The sequence below is a fragment of the Phymastichus coffea genome, unplaced genomic scaffold (assembly GCF_024137745.1).
Source record: "Phymastichus coffea isolate CEN01 unplaced genomic scaffold, Cenicafe_Pcof_1.1 PCOF00038, whole genome shotgun sequence".
In the NCBI taxonomy this organism is placed as follows: Eukaryota; Metazoa; Arthropoda; class Insecta; order Hymenoptera; family Eulophidae; genus Phymastichus; species Phymastichus coffea.
The window spans coordinates 2,014,515-2,039,121 of NW_026706849.1; the positions used below are offsets into that span (position 1 = coordinate 2,014,515).

At 33.8% G+C, this 24,607-nt stretch overlaps 4 protein-coding genes across 5 annotated transcripts; 2 read left to right on the forward strand and 2 right to left on the reverse strand.

Annotated features, from left to right (window-relative positions):
• The first annotated feature begins 172 nt into the window (after positions 1-172).
• LOC131663733 (helicase POLQ-like) lies at positions 173-4,506 on the forward strand. Of its 2 annotated transcripts, none has more exons than XM_058934322.1 (14): positions 173-807; positions 921-1,099; positions 1,165-1,341; positions 1,407-1,506; positions 1,605-1,801; positions 1,869-2,014; positions 2,100-2,346; positions 2,444-2,584; positions 2,662-3,091; positions 3,156-3,313; positions 3,389-3,484; positions 3,691-3,978; positions 4,051-4,185; positions 4,252-4,506. In XM_058934322.1, exons 1-14 carry the CDS (start codon positions 297-299, stop codon positions 4,321-4,323), a joined length of 2,877 nt encoding a protein of 958 aa, XP_058790305.1. In that variant the 5' UTR covers positions 173-296; the 3' UTR covers positions 4,324-4,506. The 2 variants fall into 2 exon arrangements, with proteins under 2 accessions (XP_058790305.1, XP_058790306.1); XM_058934323.1 differs by having other exon boundaries at positions 1,869-2,008.
• Positions 4,507-4,801: 295 nt separating this feature from the next.
• On the reverse strand, positions 4,802-6,097 carry LOC131663713 (ribosomal RNA-processing protein 8). Its single transcript, XM_058934280.1, has 3 exons — positions 5,474-6,097; positions 5,157-5,393; positions 4,802-5,082 (listed from the first exon to the last, which is right to left on the reverse strand). Exons 1-3 carry the CDS (start codon positions 6,082-6,084, stop codon positions 4,866-4,868), a joined length of 1,065 nt encoding a protein of 354 aa, XP_058790263.1. The 5' UTR covers positions 6,085-6,097; the 3' UTR covers positions 4,802-4,865.
• A 386-nt stretch (positions 6,098-6,483) lies between these two features.
• On the forward strand, positions 6,484-23,924 carry LOC131663712 (DNA mismatch repair protein Msh2). Its single transcript, XM_058934279.1, has 15 exons — positions 6,484-6,571; positions 6,656-6,705; positions 19,294-19,417; positions 20,086-20,342; positions 20,426-20,593; positions 20,678-20,866; positions 21,211-21,596; positions 21,704-21,918; positions 22,030-22,347; positions 22,425-22,646; positions 22,716-22,945; positions 23,021-23,112; positions 23,186-23,405; positions 23,489-23,581; positions 23,654-23,924. Exons 1-15 carry the CDS (start codon positions 6,538-6,540, stop codon positions 23,807-23,809), a joined length of 2,754 nt encoding a protein of 917 aa, XP_058790262.1. The 5' UTR covers positions 6,484-6,537; the 3' UTR covers positions 23,810-23,924.
• LOC131663711 (mediator of RNA polymerase II transcription subunit 12-like) lies at positions 6,582-13,626 on the reverse strand. The gene is made up of 3 exons (XM_058934278.1): positions 13,498-13,626; positions 10,254-12,387; positions 6,582-9,481 (listed from the first exon to the last, which is right to left on the reverse strand). Exons 2-3 carry the CDS (start codon positions 12,364-12,366, stop codon positions 7,020-7,022), a joined length of 4,575 nt encoding a protein of 1,524 aa, XP_058790261.1. The 5' UTR covers positions 12,367-12,387; positions 13,498-13,626; the 3' UTR covers positions 6,582-7,019.
• Positions 23,925-24,607: the final 683 nt, after the last annotated feature.

The following is a 24,607-nucleotide window of genomic DNA, read 5'->3' on the forward strand; positions in this document are numbered from 1 at the left end:
TCGACGACAAATTCAAAAATAAAAATGTTACATACGTGACTGACATTTACTCAAACCTAACCCTTCAGAGTTTAGCTTTCGTATTTATCCCGCGCCGTGCGCGACGGATATCATGTATAACGGCTAAATCTTTGACTTTGAAACGCTACAGTGTTACAGTGACAGTGTTGAAGAGAGCAATTTTGTTTTCCGAGGTCTTTCATGAGGACTAAAATTTAATGTGCAATAAATATTATCCGTGTAACAGAAAAAATTGCCTTAAAAGAGAAATAAACTGGAATTTAATTGTTTAAACAATGGCTATGTATAATGATCAGTTCTTTTCTGACTATAAAGAAGTTTGGAGCAGGTCAGATTTTCCTCTGACTCTAGAATCTGAAATAATAAGATCTAATTCAAACTCGACAGAAGCAAGTTATGATAATCCTATGAAGTCTTTACTATCTCTTGATGAAACTATTTTGAATAATTTGGAAATTGATAATGACAAAGTCAACCAAAATTGCATAGAAAATGAATCTATCAATGAATCTTGGTTCAATGATGATTTAGATAAATCTAGATTTGCAGATACTGCAAGTCAAATAAATAGTGATATTTTGAGTCGGAACATTACTGCTGATTTGAACAACTCTGTTAGTTTATTAAAGAAAAAATTATTTCTAACACATACAAATCAAGAAAATTCAGTTAAAAGAAGACATATAGATTTAAGTAAGAATGATGTTACTCCAAAATCGTTTTTTGGGTTGCCTGATAAAGTAAAGAATCTTATTAGAAATTACAAAGGAATAGACAAACTTTATGGTATGTATATTTTAACTTTAACAGTTTATGTATATTAATATGTATATTAAACTTTAATATTTTATGAATGATTATTATAAAAAATGTTTTATATGTGTAATTATTTCTTTTAGATTGGCAGGAAAAATGTCTAAACATGCTTGCAATAGGTGAAAGAAAGAATCTCATTTATGCTTTACCAACAAGTGGTGGTAAAACTCTTGTGGCAGAAATATTAATGCTTAAAGAAATTGTGTGTAGAAAGAAAAATGCAATGTTTATTCTTCCATTTGTAGCATTAGTCCAAGAAAAAGTAAAAATTTCTACAGTTTGTTCAATTATCTATATGCATGTCTTTATATAATTTATTTATTGTAGATTCAATCAATGACACCTTTTGCCTTAGAACTCAATTTTCTCATTGAAGAATATGCAGCGGAAAAAGGTCATTTCCCACCAAGGAAAAGAAGAAAAAAAAATTCGTTATACGTGTGTACTATAGAAAAAGCACAAACAATTATTAATTGTCTTATTGAATTGAATCGACTAGATGAGGTGAGTCAAATTAATTTTTAATAATTTTTTTTATTACTATACTTAAGATGCTTTATGTCTTTTAGTTAGGAATTATTGTAGTTGATGAGTTACACTTATTAGGAGAAAACGGTGGAAGAGGAGCTACTTTGGAATGTTTATTAACAAAAGTAATATTCTCTGAACGTAAGAGTTGTATCAATATTTTTGAACAGATATTGCATTTTATCAATTTTAAAAATTGTATCTTTACAAAACTTAAGTTATATATTATTTTTAAACAGGAAATATTCAAATAATTGGGATGAGTGCAACAATTGGCAATTTAAGAGAGATAGCTAGATTTTTAAATGCAGAATTATATCAGCAAAATTTCAGACCAATTGAGATCAAAGAGTATGTGCAGTGTGGAAATTCTAAATGGCTCATCGATAAAAGAGAAGAAAACATGTTTACTAGAGAGAAAATAATTAATTATCAGGTATACTATTTTATTCTTATTAATTTTGCAATATCTCAACAATTATTAAACAATATAACTATTGTAGTACACCGAAAAAGCTCGCGAAAGAGACAAAGATTTTTTGGGTGGTTTAGTTATGGAAGTGGCACCAAAAGATTCTTGTTTAGTATTCTGTTCTACAAAAAAGAATTGTGAAAATGTAGCTGTACTTCTTGTTGATGTACTGCAAGGGTATATTTTTATTCATTTTACGTGAATTACTTATTTTATACAGATTACCTTCTATTTTCTTAAAAATATTTTCTCTTCAATATAGAAAAAAAACGGAAATGCAAAAACACAAAGCGGAGGAAAAACTTATACTTCTAAATGCTCTGATAACTGAAAATGGACAGATTTGCCCGATTCTAAGGAAAACTATTCCATTTGGATTTGCTTATCATCACTCAGGATTAACTGCTGAAGAAAGAAGATTAATTGAGGAAGCTTTTAAATCCGGTGTCTTGTGCGTTATATGTTGCACATCAACTTTGGCAGCAGGAGTTAATCTCCCAGCCAGAAGGGCAAGTAGTTTTCTTATCTTTTTCTTATTTACTAGAAATGAAACTGTGTTGTCAATTTATAATCGTTATAGGCAAAAACTATTTAATTATTTTTTAGGTAATTATACGATCTCCTTACGTTGGCACACAATTTCTAAATATTAGTCGGTATAAACAAATGATTGGCAGAGCAGGCAGAGCTGGTTTAGGGGAAATAGGAGAGAGCATTTTAATATGCGCCAAAACTGATGCTGAGAAGGTCAGTTTGTCAAAATTATACGTATACGAAAATTACCAAAGCAGTTTAGAACTGAAACTTCGTTGTGCGATTTACAGGTGCGGGAATTATTGAGCTCAAAAATGGATGACTCTATAAGCTCGCTACACGAAGAGAAAGATCGCGGAATCAATAATTTGATTATCAGCTCAGTTCTTTTATCTGTAGCTTCAACAAGAGCCGATGTACACAAAATTATGTCAAAAACGCTATTAAAAGTACAAGAAGACCGACTTTGCGTTTCAGTCAAAGAAGTTACCGATAAAGCTCTAGTATCATTACTAAGAAACCATATTCTTAGGTTGAAAGAAACAAATTCAATAAAATCAGATTCAAATCTAGATACCAGTGTTAGATTTCCTACACAGATTGAACAAAACGAAGTTGACGAAGAAACGAAAAAATCTGTAAAGAAAACGAAAAATATCATCTACTTGACTAATAGTACAGAGCTAGAACTTTGTCCTCTTGGAAAAGCAGCAATGAAGGGTACTTTTATTAAATTATAAAATGTATGCACGCTTATGTATTAAACTATGCCTTTGTGTTTTAGGATCTATCGATTTACATACTGCTGAAAAATTATATGAAGATTTAAAGATAGCTCAACAAAATTTAATTCTTGACAATTACTTACATCTTCTATATTTAATTACTCCTTTCGAGAAAGTTAGTCAAGTAAAGCCGGTTGGCGATGTTTATTATGATACTGTAAGTAATTACTTAGATTTCTTTTAAAAATAGACCTTAGATTAAATGGTTTAGTATAACTAATTTTTTTTGTAGATTATGAAATTACCACCAAATGAAATGCAGGTTGCTAAATTGCTCGGTATAAACGAAGCAACTGTGATCAGAATACGCGCAGGAATGCCTACTTCCGTAAATTGACATTTAATTCGATTTTGTGTGTGTGTGTGTGTGTATGTGTGTGTGTGTGTGTGTGTATGTGTGTGTGTGTGTGTGTGTGTGTGTGTGTGTGTGTGTGTGTGTGTGTGTGTGTGTGTGTGTGTGTGTGTGTGTGTGTGTGTGTGTGTGTGTGTGTGTGTGTGTGTGTGTATTACTTTATCATAATTTAAAATTTTCAGTCTGTTAGTACTGCTGTAATAAACAAATTCTACGTAACTCTCATGTTACACGAACTGTGGCATCGACGACCGATTCATAAGGTAGCTGCAAAATATCAAGTCGATCGTGGAACAATACAAAATTTGTTAAGTTCTGCATCTTCTTTTTCTTCATCGATCGTTCGATTTTGTCAAGAATTGGATGAATTTTGGGTATTCAAGAATCTATTATCCGAGTTTGGTCAAAAGTTAACGTACTGTTGTGCTGCTGAACTGGAACCATTAATGGAATTACCGTTTGTTAAAATTGTAAGCATTTTATTTTACCTTGCTATCCTATTATATATTTTTGCATATTGATAATTAAATATTTCACTGAAGGGACGAGCCATGCAATTGTACAGAGCGGGATATCAAACTTTACAGTCAGTTGCAAAAGCGAAACCAGACGAGATGGTGGATAAAATCAATCATTTACCGAGAAGAATTGTTTCACAAATTATTTCTGCAGCTAAGGTACGTTGATATATTTAAATTTACATTTATTTTATAGAATTATTGATAAATATGATTTGATTGCAGTTGCTGGTGCTAAAGAAAGTTGAAAATTTACGAGATGAAGTAGAAGATGTTCTGGATGGTTTGGAAATTTAAAACTTTTTGTTTACAACATTATGACGACTAGTGAAACGTACTATATGACTGTGATATTAGTTGAAACAATTATACTATATTTCTGATTATTATTTACAGAATTTATTTATTTATCAAAGCTGTAATTCTCTTTTTGTTTCATATGATGGTAAAAATGCCGCATTACAGTAATGTGAAATTCGATTTTTTTTGTATACATAATAAAAGTTTAATATTTGATTTATTAAATCAATTGGTATTTTCATAAATTTTAAAAAAATCCTAAAAACTGAATTGTTGTGCTTATCAGATCAACACATTCAAAAATTATGATGTGTAGTTCAAGCTAGCACAAAAATCAAATTGTCATATAACAATTTCAAGCTTTCATTAGTTTAGAATGATTGAAATTGATACTTATGATACAATTATATAATTTTAAAGTATTTTTATTTCAAAAATCAACAAAATCATTTGTATTCATACATATATATACTGTTACAATAAAAATTTTTATTTTAGTTTTCATTTTATAATTCATGAAAAAAAATTCCTTTCATACTTCATCTCTTTTTGTATAAACAAGGTTTCAAAGTTAAAGAAGGAAGCTTTTTAGCATCTTTTTTTAAAACATCTTTTGTTTTTTTGAAATCCATAAAATAGAATAAATTATAAGATAAATCTTTCCATGTATTGACAAATCCATATTGTGTCATTAATTTAATGAATTCATCTACTTTGTCAAATCTGCTTTCTACTTCTGCTATTTTAAGAGTACCACTGAAAAACCATACAATATTACTACTATTTGCTTTCAAATGATATTACAATGACAATATTAGTCTAAAACTTACTTCATTGCTAGAACTCGATTCGCTTCAAACAAATAGTCACCAAGATTTGAACCCATGAGAGAAAGGCAAAATACCACAACATTAACACGTCCAGTTAAAAGTGGTGTGTGAGCCATATCACAAGCCTTAACTTTCTCATTAATAGCTACTAAATCAAATGAATGAACAGTCTGAGGAACAGAATCTGCAAGTTTTGCCTCGCCACAACCAAAATCTGCTATTACATGGTCTTTTGGCCTACAATTAGATTTAATTAATTTTCATAAGTGTTTGAACAAGAATTTTCTTATTAATTTTTATTTTCATTTTCAACTTACATCTTTATAACAGATTCAATTATAATATCTATAGGATTTACAGGCCATTTTTTCACTTGTTGTTTGTATCCTTCATGGTATGCATAAAAAGCATTAGGATCTTCTTGAAAATATTTTTGACTGGCTGAACTCTCTGTACTGTACATCTGCTCATTCAAAAATCTAAATCGAGAAGATCTTAGTTGAGCCAACATTCGTTCTTTTAATGAGAGAGTTGTTACAGACTTCTTTTGTTGCTTCTTCTCATCTTCTACTTGCTTGGTATTTAATAGAGCATTGATCTTACGTATATTTAACTTTTTCAACTGGTTGTTGGGTTTACCTACATTGGCATTTGCGTTAAAATTCTTGTGATTATCATATTTTAGTTTGTGAATGTTTTTAATTTTCGATTGATTTTTTAATTTGAATTTAGTTTTCACATTGTCTTTGATGTTTTGTTTTTTTTTGGATTGTAATAAGACTGAATCCTTTATATTTTGTTTGTTTTTAATTTTTGATACGCCACCAAATTTGTTGATTGTAGATTTAACTGAACTGTTTACATTTTTAAGGTTGTTATTTTTCGAAACTCTTTGAAATTCACTTTCACGTTTTTTTTTTTTAGACATTTTTATTGTATAACTATTTTCAACTAGAACACCTAAATAAATTTGATAAAAAAATTAACAATTATTTAACACATTTCTTGTTAGTAATGCTAAAACTAAAAAGTAAAAAGTCAGAAACACGTGTGTAACTGTAAGTGTGACTCCATTACAATATACGCGTCATGCGCGTTTGGTTATTGACATAGCATAATAATATAGTTACTATAGATAGAAATAAAAATCGACCGCCATCTACAGTAAAATAAAGTAAAGTGACCTTACCACCGTGCGCGGGAAAAACAGAATATAGAAACCAGATAGAAACCCCATGATTAGGAAGCTAACAAAGAAGATACGTTCGGATTTTATCATTCTGGGAAAATTAGTATTCTACAAATATAGATAATAGTTTTGATATAAATTTAAAGTTTTTATTTAGTAAGGTGATCACAGCTTAAATATATCAAAGTAAAAATGGCTGTCCAACCGAATAAACAACTCGATATGGGTATGTGTATTTATATATAACCTTCGAATATATATATTTAAAATAAAAAATTTTTATTTTATGATTTGATTTATTAAATTTTAGATGTAACAGCTCAACAGACATTTGTTCGATTTTACAAAAGCTTGCCAGAGGTATGTAATAAGTGAATACATTAAAACTATTTGTGATTTTCATATATAAGAATTTTATGATTAACACTATGCACATGAAAAACAATAATAGAGTTCATGTACAAGTTTCTAACAAATTTAGCATTAAAATAACAATTTTTATCATCAAATTAAATTAGGTCATTAGTTACAATTTTGATAAGTCAAAGCATCCTTGATTTGTTACAAACACAAGAAAATGAATAAAGATACGCATTCAAATTGCAAAGCTGATAAATTACAAATACATTGAGAGTGCAACTTTGTTATCTTTTCAAAGGTATTAAGCAGTTATCTCAACCATAGACTATCCTTGCACTCTCTTTGACTTTATCGTATGCATTTGATATCTTATGACCTACTCTATTCCAAAATGTTGGTCGTGTAGTCGATTCTATATCAGCCCATATATCTTTAGATTGTGTCTTACCTAACGGTATAACTCTTGCTGGAAATCCATCATCTGGTGAGTAATTACTATGTTGATTATAAGTAAAAGTACTGTGATGTTGGCTAAACTCTTTTTGACCAGATGAATTGCCAAGAGATGGGTTTTGGACCTGTTGATGCAAGCTTTCTTGTTCATTCAATCCTAATAAATCTCTTTGCTCAAGTGATGTAGGCTCTGTTGCAAAAGAATGAGTTGATCCTTGATGATTAATACTTAAATGATTTGTTTGTTGATCTCTGTACCTAAAAGTATATCCATTTTTTGGAGCATAATTAACTGGATTCATTTGTTTATCAAATTGAACCTGACTGTTTTGTTGGTAAAAAGGATTTTGATGTTGATGGCCTAACATTTCCAGATTTTGCTGATTACTATGAATAGATTGCTGAGAGAATCTTATGTTTTGTTGATGTTGTTGACGGTAGTAATAGGTCTGACTTAATTCATCAAACTGATTATCTTGACATCTATCGGTTATGCATGGAGTTTTTTGTGTTAAAACTTCAGGTTCAACAGGTTGTCCAGGTGTCTCAGTGATTGGAGCTGTAGTATTTAGTTTTACATTAGGGACAGGTGTACTTTGTGGTGGAATGTACACAGGTTGTTCAGCTGTAGACTCTGAATGGCCTGGCAAATCACCTCTATAAAGTCCATGTGGTTTGTTAGATTCATTTGAATTTTGAGAACTGCTAGATTTTAAGACTGTGTTCTGATTTCCAGACTGCTTCGAATATTCGTTTTCTGATTTATGTGGCTCATTTCTATTTTGACTTACTTGCCATGGTCTAGTGTATCTTGGGATTGGTTTAGGAGCTGGTTTGACTGGAGGATATGCTGTTACTAAAGATTGTTGATCTTCTGACGAAAGAACTTTATCTTGACTGTTATTATTTACAAATTGACTATTAGGTTCATCAGGTTCAAGATCAATGATATTGGGAGATGGTGGTCTATTCTGTTGAGGTAAATTGTGTATGTACTGTTCCATTGGATGTTCTCTCTGACTATACTTGCTATTTTCCGTCGAAAGGGCTGGTACCATTAGATTTTGTTGTGTATCACCAATATGTGAGTTGATTCTTTCAGGTCTCAAATTTGATCTTCTTCCCAGCTGAATTTCCGAACCGAAATTCATACCTACCAACGATTGTTGCCTATCGTCATTTTGGACAAAATCTTTATTTCTTGTAGATTCTGATGATTCCATCATTTCTAAATTTGGATCTTGTCCAGGATTCTCAAAAAAACCACTTTTCTGTAACGTCAAGTTTTCGGATTGTTGAGAACCTACCAGATTTTTGAATGTCGTGACTTGTTCAGTGGGACTTTCAGTTATCGCGTATTGTTCATTTTGCTTTCGATAATCGTCAAAACCACTATTCTCTAATGTGAGCTGGCTAATTGACGAACCACGTGGCTTTTGTGTTTCGTCACTCAATTTTCCATGCGTTTCAATGGTTTGCGTTTGACTTGGTCTTTGGTAACTCTGCTGCAGATTGTCATTTAACTTTGAGTTTTCTTGGGATTTGGGATTATCATAGAAGCCACTATTCTCAAGACTATAATCGTTAACGTCACGTGTAGATCCTAGTTTTCCGGGTTTGATAATGGGTTTCACAATATCCTGTGGCTCGTCAACTACTAGTCTCTGATCAAGCAACGTTCTTCCTGTAGAAGCTGAAGATTGCTCACGTTCTAAGTTAGCAGCTTCAATCTGTTGAGTCTTTTGTAATGATCCGCGTTGACGATTATCCACATAAAGACTTTCCTCACTAAAGTCTTCCAACCTTTCGGATTTCGGTGTGACTTGGATTCTTTCTCTTTGTGGCTTTTGATACGATTGTAAATCTTCGTTTTTACCGCTCTGAACATACTGCTGAGACTCATCCTGAGCCCTTCCATTACGTGGTTTCTGATATAATTGTAAATCTTCATTTTGACCACTCTGAACGTACTGTTGAGATAAATCCTCAGTCTCTCGCTGACCATATCTCGAACTGTAGGGACTGTAGTGACTTCTTTGCGAATGATGATCAGTATTCTCTTGTCGCGTCAATTCGTCAAGCTGTGAGTTTTGATTTTGCGTGTCATCTCGTTTTCTGTAGCTGTCACTTCGGGTGGATTCTTGACGATTGCGAGGCAATTCTGTATGTGTCATACGTTGAGAATAATCGCTGAGTTCAATTTGTGGATCAACGTGTTGCTGCGAATAGTCTTCAGTTTCAAATTCATAACGACGTCTCTGATTACGACGTTGTCGTGGTGTGTACTCGCCTAAGTTGAATTCATGTTGTTGAGAGTAGTATCCTATAAAAAGATTAGATTTGGTATTTTCATAAAACTATATGTGGATGAAGCTTCTTTGAAATGATACGAAATCAAACGATTAAATTTCCGTCAATTCATGCCAAAAAGCACTTGATGATTAGAATTACGTTGATAATGCATGTTACGAATGATTGTTTTTATTTTTTATAATATCTGGAAAGATGGAAAACACAAGTTATCTTCTGCTAAAAGACATGAATTGACTGTTTACTTACAATCATAAAAAATAATTTAAAAAAAACTTGCCTTTCGATCTGTGACAATACTTTGATGATGATACATTGTGATTTCCACTACAATGTTAGCCATATGATATAAGGGATAAAAAATTTATTTGATAATTGAAATGATTGAATTTCGTCAAACAAAAATAATAAAATTAAATAGGAAGTGAGCACCTGAAAGGTTGAAAATTAATAACGGAAGATGGTACATAAAAAAGAAAGGAATGACGCCATGTAAAATGATTGATTAACGCATTTTATTAATAAAAAACAGTTACATGTCGATGTATATTTCTTTCTAAGCTAAGTCGAGTAAAAAATGTAATGACAATAAAAACGCGTTTGATCGAACTATAGGTTATTACAAAAAAAATATTAGATGAGGAAAAATACTCAAGAAAAGAATTGGCAGTAGTTTTCATATTAAAGTTAAGTTAGCTTACAAGTTAACAAATAAATTTACAAATAAATCGTGACTATCTCGACAGTCGTAAAATTTGTGTATGCGGGATCCCTCCCTTAATTACCTCCAGCATCGCGGCGTACTCGAACAGGCTCGATACATGGTTGATTGGCGTACTGTTCGACGCAGACCACCTGCTGTTGACCGGCATTTCCGCGACCTCCGTGAGAGAGTTCGAATTCAGTCGATTTACTGTGATTAATCTCAACATTGCTGATGTGTGGTTGTCTGACATTGGTGTACCGGCTACCAGTGTTCCAAGACGAGCTGTCTTGGAAACTACCCGACGACGATACTTTGGCTAACTCCTGCTGGAAGTATTGGAAGGATTGTTCGAGAGTTCGTTTCAAATCCTCGGCAGCTTTGAAGACGTGATCGTTGTGGTACTGACTACTCTCCTGGCACAAGTTCTCAATTTTACGACGCAGCTCGTTAGCATCGCGTTGGAATTGAGCATTGATGGTTTGCTGATTGCTCTCCGTAAGTTGCATGCTGTAACTGGACAGCCTGTTGACGCTGCTGACCAGTCGGTTGAATTCCTGGCTCATTTTGTTCTGGATTTCGGTGAAATCGATGTGAGGTCCAATTTGAACCGGTTGATACTGGATCTGCTGCCCGCTGCTGGCTCCGCCGACTCCGCTGCCCGAAACCTCGTGGTGTTGTGAGCCGCTGATATGCACGTCGACTTTGTGCGACCAGCCGCCATTCTGTGCAACCTCGACATTGGGCGCGACGGTTTGTACTGGAAGTTGAACTTGCGGCAAGGATGGCTGTGGTCGTGGTTGGTACGTCACTCTCTCGGCCTTCTCTTTCTTGCGCTCCCACTCCAATTCAGCTTCGATCTTCTTTTTTTCCAACCTCTCAACCTCGAGTCTCTGGCGCTCTTCGAATTCCCTTTGCTCTCGGTCGTGCTGCTCTTGAATTTTCAGCAAATTCTCCTGATACCTACGGTCGGCTTCCAATCTCTCTCGCTCTAGTTTCTCTTTTTGTATTCTCTCTTGCTCCTTGATTAACCTAAGCTGCTCGGCGCGAATTCTGTCCTCGCAGTCCTTGATGTGCTGATTCAAGTTGGTCACGTACGACTCGAACGTTCTGTTCATCTCCTCGACGAAATTACGCTGGTACTCGAAGTTGGCGCTCTCCACCCTTAGATTGGCGATTTGCTGATTGATGGTCGCAACTTGAGCGTTCACCTGTGCTCGGAATGTCGTCAGAGTATCCTCGCGATCGTAGGTGCTGTAGTCTGCGGTGACGAAGTTATTGTAGAAGCTGTCGATGTTGGCGCGCAACTTATTGCACTCTTGTTGGACCCTTTCTCGTTGTATCTCCACTGGATTGGCCGTGACGGGTGCTTGGTAAATTGGCTCCGGGTAAACCGGTACAGTCGAGTAGTGCGGCTGTGGTTGCTCGTATGAAGCACCCACGCTACTGCTGCCAATGCTACCGCTGATGCTGTGCTTACTCTCGACCGCGAAGTTCATGATCTCTTGTTGTTTCAACTGCACCTGTCGGTCGAAGTTTTGCTTGATACGTTGCAATTGGCGATACTGCTCGCTGTTCACGTCAGCCTGGTCGCACAAGCCGGTCACTTGTCTGCTCAGCTGATCCGCTTGTCTTCTGAAACTTTCCAACGTTTGCTGGTTGACGGTGCTGCCAGCGCCGAATGAGAATTGACCGATGAACGCTTCCATGTCCCTCTCCACGTCTCGGATCTGTCCATCGAATTGACTACTGTGGATAAACTGACTGTTGGCTTTGGGCTCATTGTAGTCGTGGGTACCCCAGCTGTAACTCGACTCGGCTGATTTTCTGTAGCTGTTGCCGGTGATTTCTTGACTAGCCTTGTAGTCGATCTTGCCTTTACGGTCGTCGGTTACGTAACTTTTCTCGTCCCTCCAGCTACCCGGGCGGTTTAGGCCTCCTGTGCCGATCAAGTTGCCGTCGTCGAACGTTTCGAGATTGGCCGATGGACTGGACGTGCCACCCACTAAGGGTCCTGATGACCAACTGCTACTGCTGCCCCATTTTGAATAGCTACTGTAGCCACCTTTAGTTTGACTGGATCCGGGCAGTGTTTGACGACCGGAATACGAATCACATACCGATGCGGTGCCGCAGTTTGATGGCGCGGCCAGCGATTGGCTCACCAGGGTGGTGACTACCACCAGGGCGAACATCTCTTTGTTTCGACGGGCTCTCTGAAATCAATCAAAATTTTCGGTTACCGTTGGATTAAGCATCTTTCGATGTTCCTCCGAAGGGGCAAAGTTGCGAATCATTTTCATCGGCAAAATAATTCAATTAGCGCACAGCAACCTTTATCTCGAGCTATTCAATAATTCACCACGCGCGCAGAATGTGATAGTGTAGCGTGGTTTCGCAAGCTTCGGAGCTTTCGCAATGCCACGGTCTCCGGCATGAGCTTTTTTCTCTTCTCCGGGAGAGACGGAGATTAATACTAGACTTTATCGCACTCCTTCGTTCGCCACTTTCCTGACCCATTTACAAAAACATCACGCTCATCTATAGCATAATTTTAGAACGATCAACGAGACCGTTTCTCATTCTTATTTTTCACCGCGTGAATAACTTTATGTATTGTCGCTCGTAGTTTATTTAATCCTACTTTTATTTTTACCAATATACGCACGTGTTATGATTAACATGTTATTTTTGCGAAATTGATTTTTCGTCGTAATTTACAATTTCAAACTACACTGTTATAGAAGTTTATTTTTGGATTGCCGTTTCATCTTTTCATCAACAATACAAAACAGTGATTGGAAATATTTATGACGAACCGAATCGTAATTACATTAATAAAAAAGCAATTATATTAATATGAACATTTGCGAGGGTGAACATTTTGCATACTTTCGTTCTTTAAATTTAATAGAATGTTTAAAGAAATTTTACAAACTACAATTTTGTAAAAAGCAATAGATGTGAGGTAAATTGGAAACCAGCAGACAGATGAAAACTATATCCAACTTACAAATTTTATATAATTTTAAATAATTCTCACGAAAGCTCAGTCGACCATGGCTTCCTGAAGCTCGCACATTGGTAGAAAAATATTAACCGTAACGAGAAAATCTTTTCCATCAGAGATAAAAAAACATTTTGCAAAAAATGGCGAATATCTAAACATAACGTCACATTTATATACATATAACGACGGACGAAATCGTATTACTAACTAACTACATTACGAAAGCTCAATCGAATCACGTAATATTGACATGTTAACTCGTCACACACACACACAACCTTTGGAAAAAATTACGAATGAAATACATGATTATTACCTTATATTGAGGAGGGCTTAAGTCGTTGCTGAAGTTGGGGAGAAACGCGACGAGCAAATAAGGTAAGGTTGCGCGCAGCTATGCGGCAGTGGCACTACTATACTCAAACTGCGATCGCCGCATACATGTAAGTCAAGCGGTCAGCAGCAGATCATTTATGCTCTCAACCCCCCTCTTCGTTCTCTGCCCTGACATTGAAGGTTTTCCCTCTTTCGATGCGTAAGTCGCTCTCTGCCTGTTTGTCGCTCTCGTTTGTTTATCGTCGCGTGGATTTCTACGAAAGTGTTACTCCTCCACGGAAAAGCAGACGCCGCCAACGCCAAGCTACCCTCCCCCGTCGCTTCTTTGCTCCGCAACTCGACTCGATAAGCGCTATAAGTTAGTTTCTTTTTTCACTCGTGCGATAAGTTCATGTTTTAAATTGCCATCATTCTTTATTCTCCAAATTCACATTCATTTTTATAAGATTCTAATTAACATGCGTAGTGTCGATTGTTTCTTGTACGACATTCAAAGTCTAAAACAAATTTATATATCAAGACTATTTTTTTCGCTGTCTTATTTGTGAAACAAGAGTTAAAAAGGGTGAAACAGTATAGTTATTTCACAATTATCGGATAATGGTAAGGGAAAAAATAATAGTTTCTTTTATATAAATTAAGTTTTATCTTTTACAATTTATCCGGGCGGTTGTAAATTATTTATTTATTTATTACAATAATCTGAAATTCTACAGAAAGAGAAATTTCTCTTGATTATCCTATTATTAATATTTATGGTATGAAAATTAGTATTGTAAAAATACTTACATTATTCTGCCAAAGAATAAATCAATGAAAAAAAAATGGTATGACTAGTTTATCGAATGATACTATTATTTTTCATTGTAACCATCTATCGCATTGATGTATCTAAAAACATTTTAGAAAATAGTCAGCACCATTTGATGGACTCTATTCATCATTCTAAAATGACCGAGCTTCGACACAATGAAATTTATTCTTGATTAAATACTCAAATGTTTCCGCGAACAATATACACTCTGGTCGCTCTGGCCATTTGAATTCGTTCGTTTGTAACGATACTCCATCTTCAATGAAAGCAAATAATTTAAGAATTACCTTCTTGGATTAATCGTATTTGAGATAGAAATAAGTATGATTTTTCACATTCACATTTTACTTTTTTAATCGGTAACTTTTGACCTATACTATTGATTATTCGATTTGCTTATTTGTTATTCGCTTACTAATTTCGTCAAGCGTACTTCGCGCATTTATTTCTTATTTATATAATTAATATGCAGTTAGATACTTGAATAAAATAAAATCCATTATCCTGAAAATTCAAAATTCTCAAATACATAATACTTAAAATAATTCTAGGATTTGAAATGCTTAACATTCATTGATATTAATTAGTTGATAATTACTCAAATACATTGATATTCCAAGAACCATTTCAAATTTAATAACATAGTAACTTGTAAAATGTTTAGCTATAGATTATGGACAGCGAACATAGTTTGTTTCTAATTTTTTACCTTCGTAAATCGATTTGTTAGCTGCGCCTGATGATTTAATTTTCTTTGCTTTTTAATATATTCGCCTATATGATCTCAAACTTTTTGTAGATTATCTCTATATTAATAGATTTATTATTTTAACAAAAATGCTGTAAATAAATTTTAGGTTAGTCAGTACTATTGACTTAAAATAATTTTCAAAATTTTCAATTTCAACAATCAACATAATTGTCAATTTTCAACTGTTCAGCCGTGACAATTTTAAAGTTTATTTTACATTTGTAACTTTAATAATTTAGAAAATTTTCTAACAAAATACTATACTGAATAAGCCGTCATTACTTCACAGTATTTTATAGCAATTAATCCATCAATTTATAATTCTTTTCATTGCTCCTAACATTTAGTCAAACCTAAAGTTTATAACAAATATATCCAATAAACTTATGTGACCAGGGAATCCTTTGGTTTAGTTTACATTAAATTAGCTAATTGATAATATATCAATGTTAAATTCCTTAATCATCAAATCAATTAACGTAAATTTGCTGAACATATCAGCTGCTGTGTTAAATAACACTATCTACCTAATAGACGTGTGTTACATGCTATCCCATAACAGTAACCCACATTACTTCTTTCAGCCAATTAGATCATAAATAAAATGGCTTCACTCACCAGGCCATCGATCTTTTAAAAAAAGAGGGATTTACCAAATTTTATCGGCCAATATTATGTAATTTTCTCTTCTAATAAGAAAAAATTTATTAAATACATTTCTATGTACTAATTCCAACAATCTATGCTGGAGTAACATTTGAATGATACAATGGGCATGCCATACAATGATTACAGCCATACTTTTTATAGGCGTGCATTTATTAAATTTATCTATCATCTTTTGGGTCAGTCGTGACGAAATGTTACAACTAGAAAAATCTTAGTGAAATTTAGTCTTAGCGTTTTCAATCCACATATGTCAGTATTGATAAATATCATTCAAGTACAGCCTACAAGTTTGCAGTCTATGAATGCAAAAATAAGGTATTATTCAGAATGATATTTTGTCAAGTCTCCATTTTCTTCAAGCAACACATTATTAATATTTTTATACATCGTCATTATTGCTGATTGAAATGATTGTAAAGTGCTTATTTTTTTATTTGAAATTTCAATTAAAAAATTTGAAATTCAATTTTCATTTGTAAGCGCTACTGAATTGGTTATATTTATTGCAATTATTGGAAAAAAACATGAGCAGAAACAATCATGTGCATACCAAGTCAACAAACAACTTAATGTGAATCAAAATAAATTTACACTACTCTTAAGAGTTAAATTTAAAACAGAGGCGCATTAAAAACTGTATCAAACAAAAAGAATTATCAATTTATCGCCTTTTCAACATAAATTGATGGCCTCAATAATTAACGCAGCAATGTCTCGTATCATATATGAAGCTTTATCGTACATATGTTTTGGCCGTTTGAATTAACTTAAAAAGTCGAGTAAGCTACTTGAATTGAATCCGAAAAATAAAATTCAAGAATTATTTGTTTTGGTATAAAAAAAGACCAATAAATCGTGTAAATTACAGCAAGGAAAAGTCTCGCAGTCGCATTTCCAATATCCCAACTCATGAATGAGCCATCGTAACGCGGGTGTTTATTCGCCTTGAAAGAACTCTATGCAAACTTGATTAAAAGAGCGAGAAAACCAGTCGTCCTCTTATATTTGGTAAGAAACGACAAAGGCGAGTGCATCATAACTCTCGGCCGACCAGTGTGACACACACTCGTGCTCTCATCTAAATAAGGTCTATAAGCGGATTTCCAGAAATTGCATAATCATCGAGATCAGCTGCAAGCTGGCTGTGTTGTTACTATACGACCGTTGCTTTTCTTTTTTTCATATGCAGAAGCATCGTCGCGCCTTTTCTGGAAATCCCCTTTTTGTGCGCGCGGGTACTTGACTACCTGAGCAGAGAATCGACAGAAAAATATCAGAAAAATGTATTTATGCTGATTCATATGGCTGAAGATGGATATGTCGAATGGTCTTTTGTGCTCAACGTCTTGTTTATAATACACTTACACGTCTTTCTTGCTTACACAAGATGAAAAGTGAAATGTCGTTTGAATGAAAAAAGAGTGCGCGGAGAAAATATACAACTGATAGCGCGCTATACAAACGAGAAAAATCTACTCCAGATATACACATGAGTCTTTAATATAGTTTCGAGAAAAGAATTATCTCTATTTCTTTTCTTTTTCACTACAAGCTGACAGTCTGGCGATACCCTACTTTCGCATGTCGATCGGACCTTCCCTCAGGGATGCGACCTTTGACTTTGTTATTACGCACTCATTACAACTAAACCAGTAGGTTATACACATTTTTTATATTTAATTATGAAGAATAAAACATCATTGAATTTCAACGCCACTTTTGGATATAATTTCAATTTTAATACGAGAATCCTCATTAAATATTTAGGCGCCAGATAGTGAACTACGGTAATGTCAAAGCTTCTGTTCGAGATAATTTGCGTGACATGCATAATTAGATGAATCATATAACAATTCATAGTAAAATACATCTATCAAGTCATCGTCAGTTTTTTTTTAATCACTTAGTTTCATAATAACCCTAGTCCTTTAAGTACAGCATATCAGATTGAGCAATGTATGTGAGGGTATTTCATCTATTTCTAAAGTTCCTTCTGTAGTTTATTAAAATTTCCAAACACGTCGAATAAATCACATATAAAAAAAAAACAAAATCAGTTGATACGTCGAAGTAAAAGAAAAAAGTCTAATGAATCTCATAACGAACGATTGGTTTTCCCGAACTCGTTCACGCTCCATTGTATTCTGTAACAATACCCACTTTACCCACAACATTTTTTTATTTAAACTTGACTCGTTTAGTTTGCTATGTATTTGGCGCGAAAGAATATGATGATGAGACAAATGCATTGAAAGTTTTTTTTTCCTGATTTCACGTAGTCCAATGACGAAAGTGAACATCTGTCGAGAAAAAAAAAGAATTATCGGAATCGTATATATATCTTCAGTGACGTTGTATGTGATGACTCCGAAAAATAGTTTCTACGTTAGAATTGTCCACAGTGGATTTTTTTTTTCAAATAAATGATAGATTATCGTTTAATACGGTCAGCAAGATCCGCATAAATTAATGAAAAAAATATCATCGCCTGTCACTTGATAGAAATGATTCGCAATTCTGGGAATGCTTTATCTCAACCCTTATGAAAGTGTTTTTAATATACAGTAATCGCTGAAGACTCTTTTTTTTCTTCGTTAGCCATGCTGTACTGCAAATAACATGCGAAAATACAATTTTTTTATGACATTACGTTCAAATAGCAACGTAGACGCTTTCCGAAAAAAAGTCTCAAACCGTTGACGTGCGGGAGCACTTTGTATGAACGGTCAATGTTCTTTTTTCCGAATGTCCGATGGGAGAAGTTCCCATGTACAACGACTGACCTCGTCGGAGATAGATGCGTGACCCTATACGCACATGCACTCGTTATAATGATTGTAACATTTAAATCTTGTTACGACAGTCTTATTATATATTCTTCCCACTTTCATTGTTCCTCACTCGACTTACGTTAATTACTGATTGGCTATTGCAAGAAAGTATGCGCACCTAAGAGCTCGGATTATAAATTGGAAAGCATATTTTTTTTTTATGAAAAATTGCTTTTCCCTGACCAATCTTCGTTGACTGTTTCATACCCAATACTTCGGCAGGAATTCAAATCATGCGCATAAAAATAGGTAATAAGTTGTCCGTCATCCTTGACATTGTTTAACGTTCGTGCGAGTAGAGAATGACCTATATCAAAATGCTCTTCTCAAACTACAGATTGCCGCTGATTTATGTGCTTTCCACTCCGTCTGCGCGCGAGAGATTTATTATCCACATTATCAGTGCTTTTCGTTTGTACTTTTCTCCCTCGCGCGATTGTTTTACGAAACTTTTTATTTCGCTAAATTAGTTTGTCTACACTGCAAAAAGTAAAATGCTCTTTGACTTGTGCAACGCCACGACAGATACTTGTTACTAGCTGATAATTGTTTTCCGAGACTACGCACTACGTTGGTGCGCGATCGAAGCTCGTGATAAAATATTACTGTTTTTACACGTTCAACTTCCGTGAGAGAAGGTTCGATGTAAGATTGAAGGAGTCATTAACTCGATTTATGTAATGAGATGTGCAATGTTATTGGATGTTCTAGAAACCGAGTAGTACCATAAGGTTCTTCAACAGATTGGATTATTATACAGTACATGGAAATGACGCTCTATTCGCCGCTCAAGAAATTTTCAAGACCACGTCAGTTTGCAAGAAAATTGGACCACGTATGAATCACATTTTATTTATGCCATTTATTAATTATTTCGAAGTAACATTGCATACAACTAATTGTATTAGTTAATACAAATTTAGTTAATAATAATTTATTTGAACGTAGACAGTGAGAAGAATTTAACGTCTCCGAATCACCAATTTGATTTTAACATTGGGAAAACTTTTCCGCTTGAAAACATGTAATGAATCGTATTCGGTATAGGTCGTGTGACCAGTCAGTTCAAAATTTAATTTCTTTATGGTTATAGGCTATCTTGATCAAATTGCAAAACTATTTGACAATACAAATAGCTTGTGGAGTAAGCAATTCAGAGCTTTTATTATATTTCCAAATGAAGTCCAAAGTCCAATATTTTTAATTTAAAAAATTGGCTTAACTATTTTCATCGATAGGATATGATCTTTATAACTCTCAATTAGAAAATGTTGCATAGAACAATTGGAAAAGTCCTTTAGTTTCATAATATTTAATACAGAAAGGTCAATATTTTCTTTCTTAAATAATTAAAAAAACTACTCATCGGTATTATCCCTATAAATCGTATAACAATAACTTGAACAGAAAAAAAACGGTTCAAATAAAAAAAAAAAATTTCAAACAAAAATGGTCTATAATACAAAATAGCTATGGCATAGTAATATAAAAATCACATTACAGAGCACAGTAAGATTGACAGCGTCATCTTGAACAAGAACCACTTCGAGAGTTTCGTAAAAGATTTATTACTGATAAAGCAGTATCGTGTAGAGGTGTATGTAAATCAAGGTTCTTCTAAAAGTCATGACTGGGTCCTTGAGTACAAAGGTTCACCGGGCAATTTAGTTCAATTTGAGGATCTGTTGTTCAGCAGCGCTGAAGTCGCTGTCGAGGCTGTGGTTATGGCGGTCAAGTTTGGCGCTGAAACTTCTTCTAAGGTATCCATATAAACGTAAATTAAGATGAACACTTTGAAGACAATATTAACCCCAGATATTGAGAAAAAATAAATATTTTACAGGTAGTTGGTCTCAGCTGTATCGATACTATCAAATCATTGATTTCGGTATCTGAATTCAAAGATGACGAGTCGTTCATAGATCTCGAAGCAATCGTTGTATCGCTCAAGCCTAAGGAGTGCATCTTACAAATGGGCGAAAATAACCCAGATTTTCAAGCTATTAAGCTGGTACCATTTAATCAACTCTTCCTTCGCTCAAAATATAATCATAAAAATTCATAATCTGGTATTAACGTAGTAAATTGATTGTAGTTGATGGAACGAAACAATGTTCTCGTTACTCCAAGAAAGAAGAGCGAATTCAGTACAGGCAACTTGATTCAAGATTTGAATAATATCATCAGATTTGCCAAAGGACAGCAAGAGAATGCTCAAGCTATACCTCAAACCAATTTAAAACTTGCCATGGCTGCAACATCTGCTTTGATTAGTTACCTAGCTGTGAGTGTAATTCTAAAAAGTTTGATGTCTTATTTAATAGATGATCGTCGTCTAGTACTTTTTATTTGGTGGTAAAAATGTTTTTCGGTATTTTTTATATAACAACACACGTTAACAAATACTACTCAATTTTATATCGCATTATATTTCAACAAGATAAATTACATTGTGTTATTACCACTTAAGTAAAATAATTCACACTTTAGTTTATAAAATTATCATTAATTTGCCAGTAATTAAAAAACACCAATGTAAAAGTGACACGTGTAAATTCTACAGTGTTATGTACAAATTATCACTAAAAGAAGTATTAGGATAATAATAAATTCTGAAATTATTTATAGCTAACAGAGGATGACAGTAATATGCACCAGTACTCAATCGAAGAGATCGAACGTACCCGTTATCTTCGCCTCGATTCCGCAGCGATAAACGCCTTGAACATTGAGCCTCATCCTGATGCAACGCATGTATCCGCTAGTTCTAGCATTCTCGGTCTTCTGGACAGATGCAGAACAGCTCAGGGTCACCGACTTGTCAGTCAATGGATTAGGCAACCTCTGCGTGATCTTGCACTCATCAAGGATAGGCACGACGTCGTCGCTGGTTTCCTTGAAGATTCAGAACTTAGGTCGGTCGTCAGTGAAGACTGTCTTCGTCGTGTACCTGATTTACAACAATTGGCCAAGAAGCTTGCAAGAAAGAAAGCTGGACTCAGCGACTGTTATAAGTACATATATTACTGTAGTTTTTTAACAATCGAAAATTTCTCTGATATTATTTGTATATTTAGAAACCATTCGATTAAAAAACGATTGTTTATTAATTTTTTTAAAGAATTTTCCAATGTATGACACATCTACCAACTCTGCTTGAAAAACTCGAATCAGTTTCAAACATTGCTGCTATCAAAGCTATGTTTATCGATCCTTTAAAAGAGCTTCTTGAAGAAATGGACAAATTTCAGCAGATGGTTGAACAAACGATTGATTTAGAAGCCGTGGACAAGGGTGAATTTTTGGTGAAACCAGAATTTGATGATGAGCTTAAAGGTGAGTTTCTTGTTACTTCTAATTTAGGATAGTAAATCGTAAAAGTTTAAAATTCTAATGCATTGACTAAATAATAACAATAAACTAAAGTGATAATAAATTATTTTACAGAATTGAAAGTTAGTATGGATAAAAAAGAAAAGAGGATCCAGGCAACATTGAATACAGTCGCTGATGATTTAAACATGGAATCAGGAAAAAATATAAAGTTAGAAAATAATCCACAGTACGGATATCATTTCAGGATTACTTTGAAAGAAGAGAAATCATTAAGAAAGAACAACAACTACAATATATTGGATTCTAACAAAAGTGGTGTGAAGTTTAGAAATAAAGAATTGGAACAACTGAATAAAGATTACCTAAGTGATAAAGATAATTATACTGATAAACAAAAGATAATTGTTAAAGAAATTATTGAGACAGCAGGTTTGTTTGATTCAACTTTTAGATTAACATGTTAAGATTAAGAATTTTATGATATTTTGTATTTCATCTTTATATAGCTGGTTATGTACCTCCAATTAAACAGATTGGTAACGTGGTCGCAGTTCTCGATGTGTTGAATTCATTTGCTCTAGCTGCAGCTTCCTCAAATCAGACATATGTTCGACCTAAGATGTTACCCAGTGAAGCACAAGAACTTCATCTTGTGCAAGTTAGACATCCATGCTTAGAATCTCAAGAGGGAGTAAACTATATTGCAAACGACGTTCACTTTGAAAAAGGTATTTACATTTTTATTTACTTTCTGTCGTTATGTATTTATGTACTAAATTTAATAACTTATATTGCAGATAGCAGATTTCATATTGTAACAGGACCCAACATGGGTGGTAAAAGTACTTACATTAGATCCATTGGAGTTTCGGCACTAATGGCTCATATTGGAAGCTTCGTGCCATGCGAAAAAGCTACTATATCATTACTTGATTCTATTCTAGCGAGAATAGGTGCCGACGACTCTCAGACTAAAGGTCTTTCTACCTTCATGGCAGAAATGGTTGAAACTTCTGCAATTATAAGAGTAAGTTTTTCAATGCCTGTAATTCATCTACGTTACTATAAAGTAATTGCTTATTAATTAAAACCATGATTTTAGACTGCCACTAATAATTCGTTAGTTATTATTGATGAGCTCGGTAGAGGAACTTCAACTTATGATGGATGTGGAATAGCATGGGCCATTGCTGAGTAAGCTTAACTACATTTTACTGTTCATTGCAACTATATTTTTTACTTGATTTCGTAAATTTTTTTTCTTCAGACATTTAGCTAAGGAGATAAAGTCATATTGTTTGTTTGCTACACATTTTCATGAAATCACTAGGCTTGCAGATGATGTGACAACTGTCAAAAATTTCCATGTTACTGCTCTTGTTGAAGATAAATTGACTTTATTGTACAAAGTTAAGCCTGGAATATGTGACCAGAGTTTTGGTATTCACGTAGCTAGAATGGCACGTTTCCCTGAAGAAGTTATTGAGGTGAATATTCACAGTAATAAAAATAATTTGATATAATAAAACTCGAAAAATGTTTAATTTAGTGATATTGTTTTTATATCTAGTTTGCCAAACAAAAACAAGCAGAGCTGGAAGATTTACAAGGTGCAGTATTTGAAGGTTCTAATGATCCAGAAAAGAAAAAGCAAATTATAAAAGTAAACACAATTTTTTAAATACTAGATTTTCAAATTTAAACTAAGTTTAAACGATATTATTGAATATTTTAGGAAGGTGAACAAATTATCCATGAGTTTATGAGGAAATGCAAGGATTTGGACGATTCTTTGCCGGTCGAAGAATTGAAAAAGCAAGTTTTTAATTGGAAAAAAGAAGTATTAGCTCATAATAATCCGTACATCAAATCATTACTAGGAGTAGCGTAAATTCTTACTTTTATATATTTTCGTAACTTCACTCCTAAAAAATGTTGCAGTATTAAGCTTACTCTGTAAATGATGTATGAAACCATGTTGATATTTATTTTTGTACGGTTTTGTAATAAACGTTTTTTTTTTTGTATAAAAAAAATTTAACTTATTGTATCTCAAACTACATGATCCCGCGCGTATAATAAGCCTATTAAGCTCAGAATGAATCATCCTTTAGTTCGTGTATGCGAGCCTATAAAAATCCCTGTGATGTCATTGATTACATCAAGTGCTATCATATTAATGCAGTGATCTATACCTATATTGATGTCATCAAGCAGAGCAAAAACAACGGCTCCATATACCTCATCACTATTGCTCTACTTTACATTGTTTGTAAACTATAGAGGCATGCATGGGAAATCAACTCGTGCTCCAGTTCTTTAATTAAATAATTGTATGAATTTATTATTTGAAATGTAAAATTGCTGATTTAATATATCAGATATTCTGTGTTATTCATTAGGAAAACTGTTTCCTAACACTTGTTTTCGTAACTGCGATGCAACTTCTACAATGTATCTTTAGAGTAAATGGTTAAAAATTATTGAGAGATTACATTAAGTATAAACATTTAGTTGGAGGTCATTTGTTTATAATAAAAATGTAACGTTTGCATTCAGCGCAGCAGACAATATAATATTTGAAATCAATAGAAACAACACCGACGGGCGGTAAGTTGCGTGTGCAGTTAGAACGTTTTTTAACGTAGTAACCTTGAACCTGACTAGTGTATTCTCGCAGATTTCGGGG